The sequence below is a fragment of the Poeciliopsis prolifica genome, unplaced genomic scaffold (genome assembly GCF_027474105.1).
Source record: "Poeciliopsis prolifica strain line A6 unplaced genomic scaffold, Auburn_PproV2 SCAFFOLD001, whole genome shotgun sequence".
Taxonomy (NCBI): domain Eukaryota; kingdom Metazoa; phylum Chordata; class Actinopteri; order Cyprinodontiformes; family Poeciliidae; genus Poeciliopsis; species Poeciliopsis prolifica.
Window position 1 is genome coordinate 10,803,785 of NW_026562376.1, and position 12,795 is coordinate 10,816,579.

General features: G+C 40.9%; 1 protein-coding gene across 8 annotated transcripts in view; it reads left to right on the forward strand.

The window, feature by feature from the left end:
• Window positions 1-759: 759 nt before the first annotated feature.
• The window catches only part of pclob (piccolo presynaptic cytomatrix protein b), a 60,878-nt gene continuing 48,842 nt past the window's right edge, over window positions 760-12,795 (forward strand). For all 8 annotated transcript variants that reach the window (XM_055028335.1, XM_055028379.1, XM_055028351.1 and 5 more), the window contains exons 1-9: window positions 760-879; window positions 3,139-4,207; window positions 4,364-5,203; window positions 6,664-7,479; window positions 7,666-8,517; window positions 8,644-9,579; window positions 9,726-10,715; window positions 10,885-11,709; window positions 11,930-12,754. In XM_055028335.1, the coding sequence (XP_054884310.1) occupies window positions 3,377-4,207; window positions 4,364-5,203; window positions 6,664-7,479; window positions 7,666-8,517; window positions 8,644-9,579; window positions 9,726-10,715; window positions 10,885-11,709; window positions 11,930-12,754 (6,915 nt within the window). In that variant the 5' untranslated portion in view covers window positions 760-879; window positions 3,139-3,376. The remainder of the gene's footprint in view (window positions 880-3,138; window positions 4,208-4,363; window positions 5,204-6,663; window positions 7,480-7,665; window positions 8,518-8,643; window positions 9,580-9,725; window positions 10,716-10,884; window positions 11,710-11,929; window positions 12,755-12,795) is intronic.

A 12,795-nucleotide genomic window follows, 5' to 3' on the forward strand; every position in this document is an offset into this window, starting at 1 on the left:
GTGGGACCCACTGAAAACCCAGTTAGCACCCATTGAAATCTACTTGGGCAAACCCATGTGGGGCCACCATGGAAACCGTGGACAAACCCTTTTGGGACCCATATTGCCTGCCCACTTATATCCCATATGGGGCCCACCTAGGTGTGCTGGCTGGGCTGTTACACTCCGTGTTAGCAATGGTGAATATATTGAATAACACAGAATTTTCTTCTGTCGTTACAAACAAGACGCAAATTATATTTTTATCTTTTTCTGCTGACCTCCACAATATTTTAAACAGAAATACACACCACATATAACACTATATGTGGTGTGTATGGTACTCCCTCACTGAGTGAGTACAGGGTCAATACAAAAAATGGCTTTGAAATCTACTTTGGAAAACAGTGTATAATATATTTTAGCTTTAACCTCCTGACTAAAACTAGGCAAAATATACCTTTTAATAAACCAACAAAAACGGGTTTCTAAATGACGTTAATGTTTCTGGTTGCTCTCGTGGCTCGACATCATCCCTCAATGACTCACGAACATCGTGATTTTTCAAAATGTGTCCACAACCTCAAAAAAAAAAAAAAAAAGAAGCAAATAAATTTGAACCACATCACCTTCAGCTTTTCACTATTGATCAAATGCGACTCTGCGGGAATAAATCGCCTGTCCCTTTTAATTCTGATTTCCGTGCGTGATATATATTGTGATCACCTGTCAGATGCGGCGCCTGCGCACTAGAGCGGAAGGCGGAGTGGGGCTCTGTTTGCTCTCAATCTGCTGCTGCCCTGTGCCCTCCATCCCTCTTGCTTAGACGGGCTGACACTGAACGGGAGTTATCCGACGAGGACTGAGGAGGATGGCGAAGCAGATCCGCGACCGATGAAGGTACGCCTTCACTGGGCTCCGCTCAGAACGGCACCGCGTTTTAGTGTTTGACATTGTGACCGTGGAGGGTGAAGGATGCTTGGCTGCAGGATGGGAGGGAATGAGAGGGTGATGGTGGACCGGGTAGGGAGGGGGAGGGGGGGCAACACGGCTTTGATACCAGATGGTATGTTGTGAAATTAAAAAGATGACAAGGGACTCGGTTAGTTGTTTAAAATGCCCCCACATAGTAGGATAATTTAGATTATTTGTCGATTTGAACAGGTGTCTGATCGTTGACGTAAATAAACATTACGTGGTAAGGTGTTTTTCTCACTCTTGGACCTGTCGTGGATGTGTTCTCGTTCAGAAGGATCTTGTGTCAGGCAATGCTGTGTTCTCCACACAGATCATCTGCTGTGATAAATCCGACTATGCTTGTGGGCAGAGCAAAGCAGTCATAACGTTGGGCTAAAGGCAAATATGTTCACTCACTTAGAGATCGTTTCCCCGCGCGGACCTGCACCCCCTTTAAGATTTGCATTTTTAGTTTAGAAAGAAGAATTTAGTAAGATGCATGATTTGGTGGGTCCCTACCCGGATGTGCCTGCAGTTTCTTCATGAAGAGAGAGAGAGAGAGAGAGAGAGAGAGAGAGAGAGAGAGAGAGAGAGAGAGACTCTTAGATTTCCCCGTATTTACCTATGTTGTTATAAAACATATTCTGCAAAAGATTTCTCTCTCTTAGACCAACATCACTGGGATTCTTTGATTGCGGAAGGGGATTAACAACCCAATCCGAATCTGTGCTGGTTGCAGCAGGAGAGCCAGTTGTAGCGGGCTGAGGATCTCCTTCGTCGCTGCTTTATTACATTGCAGGAAAGAGATCACGAGTGATCATCGGAGCGGCTCGAAAACTGTCCGTGGTGCTGAAAGCAGCAGTAGATACAGAGTGAATCGACAAGATGCAAGTGGACATTTATAAGGAATGGTTTTATTTGAACATATATTTTCTTTTAATTTTTATTTTTATGAAGAATTCCTATCTGAAGCATTGAAAGCACATTTTGTACATTTGATGTAATTGCATTTATATGAAAAAAGAGAAAAGATTTATTTCGAAAAAATGTTCTTTTTCAAGGCGTCAAACACATTATGACCACTGACACGCGACATTAACAACACAACTTTCTCATTACTATGGCACCTTTTAGAAGGTGGAATACAGTCAATCAGTAAAAACAATCTAGAAGCAGGAAAATTGGCTTTTCCTTAAAAAAAAATTCAGCCAACTTCATAAGAACCCAGTTGTGGTGATAAGATGACTGGGGAAAAGCATCTTCAAAACTGTTCCTCTATTGGGATTTTCCTTGTCTGCAGGGGTTGGTACTTATTAAAAATCAGCTCACTGACGCATGTGGGAAGTGCAGGTTGCCCCATGTTGTCTGATCCAGTAGATATTGCTGAGGGAGTGAAGTATGCTGACAGAAAAGTGTTAGAATTCAAGTACCTGTAGGGTACATGGGTAAACCAGGCCTGGAAGATATAATGTTAAAATTGTCTTAAAGGGCAGACATAATGTTCTGTCTGAATGATGTATTATGTAATGCACTGTTTATTGTGATTGATTGCCCAATGAAACAAAAATCCACAATATTTAAGTAATTTGTTTATTATATGTTGCATTCACATATAGTTTGCCTATATGTCCCAACTTTCCAAATCACTCTGGTCTAATAGTTCTGACCTTCTCTGCAACCCCAGAACCAGAATCAAACATCGAGAAGCAGAATTCTGCTTTTATGCACCACAAATCTGGAACAACTTTCCAGAAAAATGCAAAACAGCTGAAACACAAAGTTCCTTTAAATCAGGGCTAAAAACCCACCTGTTGAGCATTGCTATCAACCCATAATCACTGGAGCACTGAATCAGCATATTTGATGTCTGCTGACAATTTTAACGATGGTACTTGACAAAATGCAATGTTTGTTATTGGTTTTTCAATTGGTGACTGTTTTATGTTTTTACTATTGTATTTTTATGATGCGAAACACTTTGAACTGTCTTGTTGCTGAAATGCTCTGTACAAAAAATAGATTGATTGTCATATTAAATTTAAATGATTTACCTCTTTTTGTTTTGTTGATAGCAGCAAATTGACTCAAAAACCATCAAATGTGTGTGCGGTTCAAAAGTCCTGAAGCTCTTTGTAATCTCTTCCACTATCTTTGCTCGTGGTTATTTCACGCTTCATTTCTCTTTTTCTGTTGTGCATTTAGGAAGTCTGATGTAGACGCTGAGCCAGAGGAGAGCCCTGGCAGCAGCAGCAGCAGCAGTAGCAGCAACAGCAGACGGGCTGTAGATGCCCTCTCCTCAGGTGCAGCTCCAGCCCAGGCCTCTGCTGGAGAGCCTGGTCAAAGAGGGGACAGCTCCTGCTCTGATTCTGATAGCCTTATAGACTCTAGTTCTAGTGAGGAGGAGGAGGAGGAGGAAAAAGCAGAAGAAGGAGACCCAGCCATGTTCTCCTCCAAATTTCTCAGTGGGGCGAATCCCCTGAATGCTATGTCTTCTGCTGTGAATAAGTTTGGCTTGTTCGGAGATGATGGGGAAGGGGACAAAAAGTCACCTCCTCAACAGGGGAGGAAAGCATCAGGAGAACCACAACCCGGACCTGGCCCTGGAAAAAACACGCAACAAGAACAGGCACCCCAAAAATCCAACCAGGGTCCCCTTATGCAAAAATCCCAGCCTCTCCCTAAACAGGGATCACCACAGCTAGGTGGCAAAGGACAGACTGCTCCACAAACAAACAAATCTGCAGGACAACAAACTAAAGATCCACCTCAGCATGGAATTCAACATCAGGTTCCAGCAAAGGATGGAGCACAACCGGTATCTTCAAAACAGGTTCCACCCAAGTTGAAAGAACAACAGGACCCTGCTAAGAGTAGTGTACAAAACCAAGAACTTTTAAAAGCTGGGGTACAGGGTCCCACAAGCACTGGATCAGAGACAGTCAGCCAACAACAACAGTCATCACCAAAAACTAGACAACAACTGCACTCACCTAAGGTTGGACAACAGCAGAAAGGGGGCAAAAATCAGACATCCAATAGCCAACAAGACATTAAGTACCGAGGCACACCTGAAGTGACACCTGTTGGATCTCCGTCATTGGGAGCAACCAAAGCGAGACCTCAGTCAAAAGCAGTTTCTAAACCTCTTTGCCCAGTGTGTAACACAACAGAACTTAATATCCATACCAAGGAATCACCTAACTACAAAACCTGCACACAGTGTAAAACTGAGGTGTGCAGTTTATGTGGCTTCAGTCCTCCAGACACTGATGTAAGTAGTGGCTTCATTATACACACATATGTACATGTATATTTGTATTAATAGTAATTGATAAAAGATCTTATCTAATTGTAGAATTGCACTTTTATTTTCTTTACTTTCATATACTAATTTAGCTGTATCTTTGTGTTTTTAACTATTATATAGGGGCATGAGTGGCTTTGCCTAAACTGCCAAATTCAAAGAGCTCAAGGAACTTCAGAGCCACCAGGACCTCCTAAAAAAAGGCCATCTGCTCCTCAAAACCAGAAACCACCACTTGGTGAACCTACAAAAAAGGACATTTCAGCACCAGGTTCATCACCGAAATTACAGTCTAAACCAATAAAAGTGCCAGCTAGCGATGAACCTCCTAAAGGACCAGAAAATCCAAAACAAGGTGCTAGTTTAGGTCAAGCTCAGAGAATGACACCAGATACTCAACGAGCATCAGGATCTCCAAAACTACATCCGAGTGGTCAACCTGGCCACATGCAAAGCAGGGTCACTCCAGCTCCACAGCAGGCATCTGGAGGTTTATTTGGCCTTAGCAGTGGTGCTAAAAGTGATTCTGCAAAACCAGATGAGTCAGTAACTGGGAAGATGTTTGGTTTTGGTTCCTCTCTTTTTAGTTCTGCATCTACCTTGATTGGCTCCGCTATTCCGGATGAACCCAAAATCACACCACCAGTTTCTCCCAAAATGCAGCTCACAAAGGACATTAAGGCAGCATCCGGCCAAAAGTTAGAACTAGAAAAAAAGCAGCAACAACCTCAGGAGAAAAAGACTCAGTCAGCAGTGCAGAAAGCAGGTAAATCCCCTGCAGAGGCTCCAAAGGCAGCAACAACCTCCCTCAATCCTATCGACAAGGGCCAGTCCATTTGTCCGATTTGTAAGATGGTGCTTAATGTTGGCTCAAAGGATCCTCCCAACTACAACAGCTGCACAGAATGCAAAAGTACTGTCTGCAATCAGTGTGGATTCAACCCCATGCCAAATGTAAAAGAGGTAAGACCTATTCATTGAATAAATCTGGAAAGAAAAATAATTGATAGTATAATAATTAATTAAAATTTTTAATATAGGCTCTTTTCTAAACAATTTCATTGCTTTGTGTGCAAAGTTATTGCTTTCTTAGATAAGGCAGTTTTTCAATCAAGCAGCATTGCTTATTCTTATACAGTCCTGTATCTTGTAAAAATAAATATTTTGTCTGCGCCGCTTTTGTTTTTGGAAAGAGAAACAAAAGCTAATACATAAATATATGCAGAATTCAGAATATATTCTTACATAATTTAAAACAATAGGTGATTGTCCTTGCCAACAACCGGTGTTGACTGCGAATTAGCTTACCTTTCCATATCAAAGCAAACTCAGACAGACTTTGGGAATACAGAATGTCTAAACAGAATGACAACCTTGGTGCTGCCTGAAGCACATAGAACCCGACACTTGACTCTGTAACTCAATGCACAATAACTATCTAGCTTACCAAGAACAATCCAGCATTACATGCTCTTATTATTTAAGATTATGGATATAGTAGTTCTAGAAGAGAACTGAAATGAAAAATATACAAAATTATAAAAAATTTTAGTAGGCTTGTAGTGGGGTTTATTGTTTTTATTTAATACTTTAAAATAAATAATCATTTTCTGATGTAGCAAAACCTCACACAAAAATATTTAGCAAAATCCAAACATTGGTTTCAGTGCATTTATTCATGGTTGAGACATATAAAAAGAGGTGCATTTGAATTTTGTTCTTTGCACTTCTCTCTTCATCTTCAAAAGTCCTGGGCCTTCTCCTAGGAAACCCAATAGGTTTTTAGTAGAGTTTCGTTTTAGAGGTTCTGATGGCTATTAAAGAAGGCAGATTTTGTTTCTACAGAAAATTGCTGTATTCATTTGGAAAGACTAAGAGAAAATCTATTTTCATTTTTGTAGTAGAGATCGCTGGATTTTTATTTAAAATCCCATGGCATGACAAAAATGTCATGATTCCATTACAAGTGACAAGGTTCCCAATGTATTTGCTAAGATATTACACATCCTTATCAAGGGTGATGAGTCTCACCTATCATAAATCATAGAACGTTTAACAATAGTCAAAACTGATGAAGTTTCACTTTATCAAACAAATTGATTACTGTGTTATTTTTAAGTAGTTTTAATCCACTTTTACAATAAAGTATATTTTTCTGAAATTAAATACCTTTCCAAGGGTGAATTCTACCACATAGTTTATTTCTTAATTATCTTTGTAAGAGAAAGTGATTATAAACTCAGTTTTATCATTTTGTATGTCATTACAGTCCTTTCATTCAATAATTAAATATATTTGGGATTTCTGTGTGGGTGGAATTTTGTTTAAAATGTAACAGCCTAAATTTGCACATATTTTCACTTAGGAACTTATGCTAGATGCAGTTCATTCATATCTGACATTTTTCCTTTGTTTTCTTTAAGGAAAAGGAGTGGCTTTGTCTGAATTGCCAGGTGAAACGAGCTGCTGCAGGAACTGAACCACAGAAAGAAACGCTCTTGGCTGATTCCTTTAAAAAGACAACTGCAACATCACCTGGATCTGAAAGGACTTCTGCTCCTGGTTCTCCTCAGAAAAAAGAGTCAACAGTAGCTGTAAAACAAGTCAAGACTGAAGGAGCAGTAAGCCAAAGGCCAGCTGGACAAGCTCCTGGACAGAAGACACCTCAGCAGAGCCAAAGGATAGATCCTCAGAAACAAACCGACCAGACTATCAAGCCTCCACAAAAAACTGGAAATGCCACAACGCAGGAGTCTGGAGGCCTCTTTGGTTTTGGTACTCCTAAAAGTCAAAGTGATGCAGGAAAACCTGCCGAATCAGTGACTGGGAAAATGTTTGGTTTTGGTACCTCCATCTTCAGCTCTGCTTCAACTTTAATTACTTCAGCTGTACATGACGATCCCAAAACTACAGCACCTGTTTCTCCAAAGTTGTCCCCTGCAAAGGATCCCAAATTGCTCACAGTCAAAAAGCAAGAACAGGAGAAAAAGCCACAGCAGCTACAGCAAACCTTGGGTCCAACAGCAGTGCAGCCAGAAGCAGATAAACCTCCCTCAGAACTGCCAAAGAAGGAATCATCCTCACCACTTATTTCCAGAATATCTGATTCCACCTGTCCTCTCTGCAAAGTAAAACTGAATGTGGGCACCAAGGACCCTCCAAACTACAGCACCTGCACAGAATGCAAAGTTGTTGTCTGTAACCAATGTGGATTTAATCCCACACCAAATGTAAAAGAGGTAAGACGAGGAGTTTAAGTGGCAAGAAAACGTTTGCTAAAACTTTTTAGCTCTACCTGTCTTTTAATAAATATTTATTAAAAGAGGATTCTAAGCTATTTAAACAAATAATTTTAAACCATAATGCTTTGCTCTGTTTTCTGACAAAATCTATCTGAGTGTCTAATTATGTTTGTTCTATTGTAGATCAAACAATGGTTATGTCTCAACTGCCAGGTGCAAAGAGCACTTGGGGCATCGGAGCCTCCAGGAACACCTGTGATGAAATTACGAGCTTCTCCAAACAAAACACCTGCATCTGCTGATGCTATAAGGAAAGAAACACCCTTACAAGAGAAAGAAATTTCAGTACCTGCTAATTCTAAAGAGGCCATGCTAATAGGCTCCCCACAGCACAAATCACAAAAATTAGTTGAGCAATCAGCAAAGGCCGAAGTCAAGAAAGGACCCGAATTAAAAAAACAGGACATACCAGAAGCCAGCCAAAAAATTCTGGAACAAGACCAAAAGACCGGTTACAATAAGCCATCAGATCAGACAAGTCAAAATGAACAAAAAAAGAGTGTTATTACATCAATGAAAGAAGAAGATGGAAGGTCCTTAAAATCTGGTGGTTCCAAGCCTCAACCAGAAGCTGCAAAACCTACTGGGTCACTTGGAGGAAAAATGTTTGGCTTTGGTTCTTCAATGTTGAGTTCTGCTTCCAGTTTTATAACCTCTGCAGTACAAGATGAATCAAAAACACCACCAGTTTCTCCCAAACTTCCAGCAGCAAAGGGAACCAAGTCAATTCCAGTTCAGAAATATGACACAGAGAAGAAACCAGAGCAAACTAGTCACTCTCCATTAGTGGAAACCAAAGTAAATAAAGATGTAAAATCTTCAGATAGTCAAAAGACTGACCACTCTATCTGTCCTCTATGTAAGACTGAACTCAATATTGCTTCCAAAGACTCTCCCAACTACAAAAAATGCACAGAATGCAAGACCACTGTGTGCAACCAGTGTGGATTTAACCCAATGCCAAATGTGTCAGAGGTAATAAAAGTAAAATTTTGTGAATGTGTTTATATCTTAAAAAACAAATGTTGTCTTGGATTCATTCAACATCTTGCATAAAAATGTCACTCTAAGTCCTATTGGTTTATGTTTTTCTCCCTCCAGGTCAAAGAATGGCTATGTCTGAACTGCCAGATGCAAAGAGCTCTCAGTGCCTCTGATGTCACTGGACCTTCCATACAACCAGAGACTAAAACAAACAAAGATTCAACTTTGAATACGCGTCAGAAAATCCCACCTCCTAAACAAGAGGAAAGTCTAAAGAAGGATTTGCCTGACAAAAAGATAGACGTCCCACTACCTGATTCATCTAAAAATGAGAGGAGCTCCACACCTGCTTCTCCTCAGAGAACACAGCGTGCCGTTGTACCACCTGCTGCTAAAGAACCAGAAGCGAAAACACAGCTTAGCCCAAGCATTGGTCAATCTCCTCCAAGTGTCGAAAAAGTAACAAGTACCCAGAGACAGATTGGTCAGGAAAGTGAGTGTGACCCAAAATACACAAAGGTGAAAACAGATGTTCAAGAGGAATCAGAGAAAACAACTGGCTCAAAAGATACTAAAAAAGTATCTGAGGCTTCAAAAACAACCGAATCCTTGGGTGGAAAGATGTTTGGATTTGGTTCATCTATTTTCAGCTCAGCATCAAACCTGATATCGGCTGCTGAATCACGAACTACACCACCTGGCTCTCGTAAGATGTCAGCACCACCCCAACTCTCTGGGAAGATGTCTGTTTCACCAAAAATTTCACCAAAAAGTACACCTACAGTTTCTCCCAAAATGTCACCAGCTCGAGAGCCAAAGGTTCTTTCTGCAAAATCAGGGGAATCTCAGGCGAAGAAAGAAGACAAAGCTCTATCACAGACACATTTAGGAACAGTCTCTCTAAGCTGTTCAGAGAGAGGTAGTACTATCTGTCCACTGTGTAAGTGTGAGATGAACATCGGCTCGAAGCAGACTCCAAATTACAATACCTGCACTGAATGCAAGACCACAGTTTGTAACCAATGTGGATTTAACCCCATGCCCATGGGTGAGGTAAGTACTGAAGCAAAGCTACGACTGAGAAATAAAGTTATTCAGTTTCATCCAGTTTTATTTATTGTGTAGACAAACTGGCTTTTATTAGAATTTTAATGTTTGTTCTTAAATCAACACCTAATTTTGTGTTTGCTCTAATTTAGGTAAAAGAGTGGCTGTGTCTTACATGTCAGATGAAGAGAGCAGTTGGACCATCTGAACCTCCAGGCCCTCCTGCTTTGAAGTCCCAAACTTCACCCAGTAAATTTCCTCCACCCACTGATGTTCAGCTGAAAGATACCTCCAAACTCACTTCTTCTCCAAAAAAGGATGGTCTCGATGTTGTGGAGCAATCTAGAGAACCTTCAGGGAAAGTTTCACCACAGAGAAAACAGTCAATGCCATTAAGCAAACTTCCAACTAGTGATGCTCCTCTAAAACAAGTTAGCCCAGCACTAGATCAGAAAACACCTCAAGAAAAACTAAAAGCTGAAGAAAAGAAACCATCAGTTCTGACAAACCAACATGAACGCAGACGGAGTAGCACTACTCCAGCAAAACAGCAAGAGTCCGGAGGCTTATTTGGCTTTGTTGAATCTAAACCTCAACCAGAAGGAGCAAAGGCTGCCGAGTCAATGGGTGGGAAGATGTTAGGCTTCAGTTCATCCATCTTTAGTTCTGCTTCTACCTTAATAACCTCAGCAGTGAAGGACCAGCTCAACACGACACCACCAGTTTCTCCCAAGATGTCTCCTTCAAAAGAGGCAAAATCACCTACAGCTCCAAAAGTAGAACAGGAGAAAAAGTCAGAACAGCAACAGCAGTCAGGAGATCAGCCAACTGCAGAACCAAAATCAAGTGAGATCAAGCCTTCTGCTTCCCAAAAGCTTGAGCAGCAGAAGAAAGCAGAGACATCCTTGCAGACAAAGACCCTTGCATCAGTACAGGCTAAAGTGGAGAAAACCCCATCAGAGGTTTTGAAATCTGAAGCAGGTACCCATTCAAGTGTTAAACTAGAAGAGTCCACCTGTCCACTGTGTAAGAACAAACTCAACATAGGCTCCAAGGATCCACCCAATTATAATACATGCACACAGTGCAAAAACACAGTCTGCAACCAGTGTGGATTTCACCCAATGCCAAGCAAAACTGTGGTAAGAGAATAGAAAAAAAATATTTCACATTGTTATTCTGTATAGACTGTTAAAGACCAATCTGTTTTAGAAGTGTAGTTTTCTTGATTTGATGTTTAAAAAAGTAACAAATATATCTACTCGCAACCTAAGAGTTGTTCTTATTAACTTGATTTCCTTCTTATTTTAGGTTGAGTGGTTATGCCTCACCTGCCAGATGGAACGAGCTCTGGAAGTGACAGAGCCTCCAGGAGTTACTTCTCTTAAGCCTCAGACAAAATCCCAATCAGGCATCACCAGCCCAGCTGAACCTGAAAAGAAAGTCTCCTCCACACCACAGTCACCTCAGAGGAAATTATCTTCACCTGCACAGCCCCCTGAGAAAGCTGAGAAGCAAGTGGCTAATAAACAAGCTAGCCAAGATCCTTCTAATAAAGCCCTACAAGAACAGCAGCCAAAAACACCAGGCCCAAGTAAATCACCAGGCCAGACAAGGCAAGTGGAACAGAAGCAGAGCAATGTGACGGGGGTGCCACAGAAAGATTCAGGTAGCTTCTTTGGATTAGGCAAAGGTAAAACTGAGCCTAATGTGGACAAACCAGTGGAATCCGTTTCTGGAAAAATGCTTGGCTTCGGTTCATCCATTTTCAGCTCCGCTTCTACATTAATAACCTCAGCTGTTCAAGATCAACCTAAGACCACTCCACCAGCATCTCCCAAGTTATCTCCTGCAAAGGAAGTCAAATCCCATGCTGCCCAAAAGAAGGAGCAGCCAGAACCTCAGCAGCCTAAGGCACCTGCTCTGGTGCAAGTCAAAGATGACAAGGCTCAGCCAGAAGCTTCTAAAATTATAGAACCTTCCAAAGGAACTATCAAACCAAACACTAGCTGTGTGCTCTGTAAGGCTGAACTTAACATGGGGTCCAAGGATCCACCAAACTACAATACCTGCACCGAATGCAAGAACACAGTTTGTAATCAGTGTGGATTTGACCCCATGCCAAACCAGTTAGAGGTAAGAGATCTTGCTTTCCCATAGTTGCAAACCTTGATACTGATTCTTTGAAGAACCTTGAATAATAAATGTCTCTGAAACATATAATTTTCCTAGTGAAATACTGGTAATACTGAATTGTATTGACACATTTGCACATTTATTTATTGATATTATGTTTCACTTAACAGATGCAAGCACTTTTTTCTTTAACATAATGTAACATTGTTTTTTCTGACAGATGAAGGAATGGTTGTGTTTGACTTGTCAGATGCAAAGAGCTCTGGCAGCAGCTGACGCAGTACAGCCTCCTCTGAAGAAACTTCAGGGTTCACTGAGTCAAGTTTCCTCGCCTGGTACTGTCAAAAAAGATGTGACCAATGAAAGGAAACACAGCATTTCTAAAGAAGAAGCTGAAATTATCGACAAAGCACAAGATGCACCCCAAAAGAAAGACATATTGCAAATTTCTGCTTCATTAGCATCAAAAGATGAAACAGCTTCAGCCTCATGTCCAGCAAAAGATGAGGAAACCAATTTACTTTCTACTGAGGATACTTTAAAGTCTTTTGTTCCTCAAAGTGAAGAGGTAGCACCTGTTGTTTCTGATGTCAAACAACCAATGCCTACACAAGGTCCTCCTATTGCCACAGACAAGAAGACAACTCCACTACCTCAAGACACATTCAAAAATGAGAAGATATATGAAACATTAAATACATCATCTGGACAACTTTTCAAATCCACAGAGGATGTAAAACAATACCAAGCCAAAGAACCTCAAAGAAAAGGTTCAGTAGTAGAGGTCAAAGAAGATGATGAGCAGAAAATGCATGTCAAAAAGATACCAGACAAACCTCAGGAGCCTAAAGTTACTCCAATAGGGCAGAAAGAAGATGGTAAAGGCCAGATAGAATTAACAAAACAGGCTCAAGTTGCTTGTCCACTCTGCAAAGTGGAGCTTAACATTGATTCCAAGAACCCTCCCAACTTCAACACCTGCACTGACTGCAAAACCGCTGTTTGCAACAAATGTGGTTTTAGTCCAATGCCAAATATCTCTAAGGTAAATGAATACCAACTCATTCAAGTTTTTTATTGAAGATC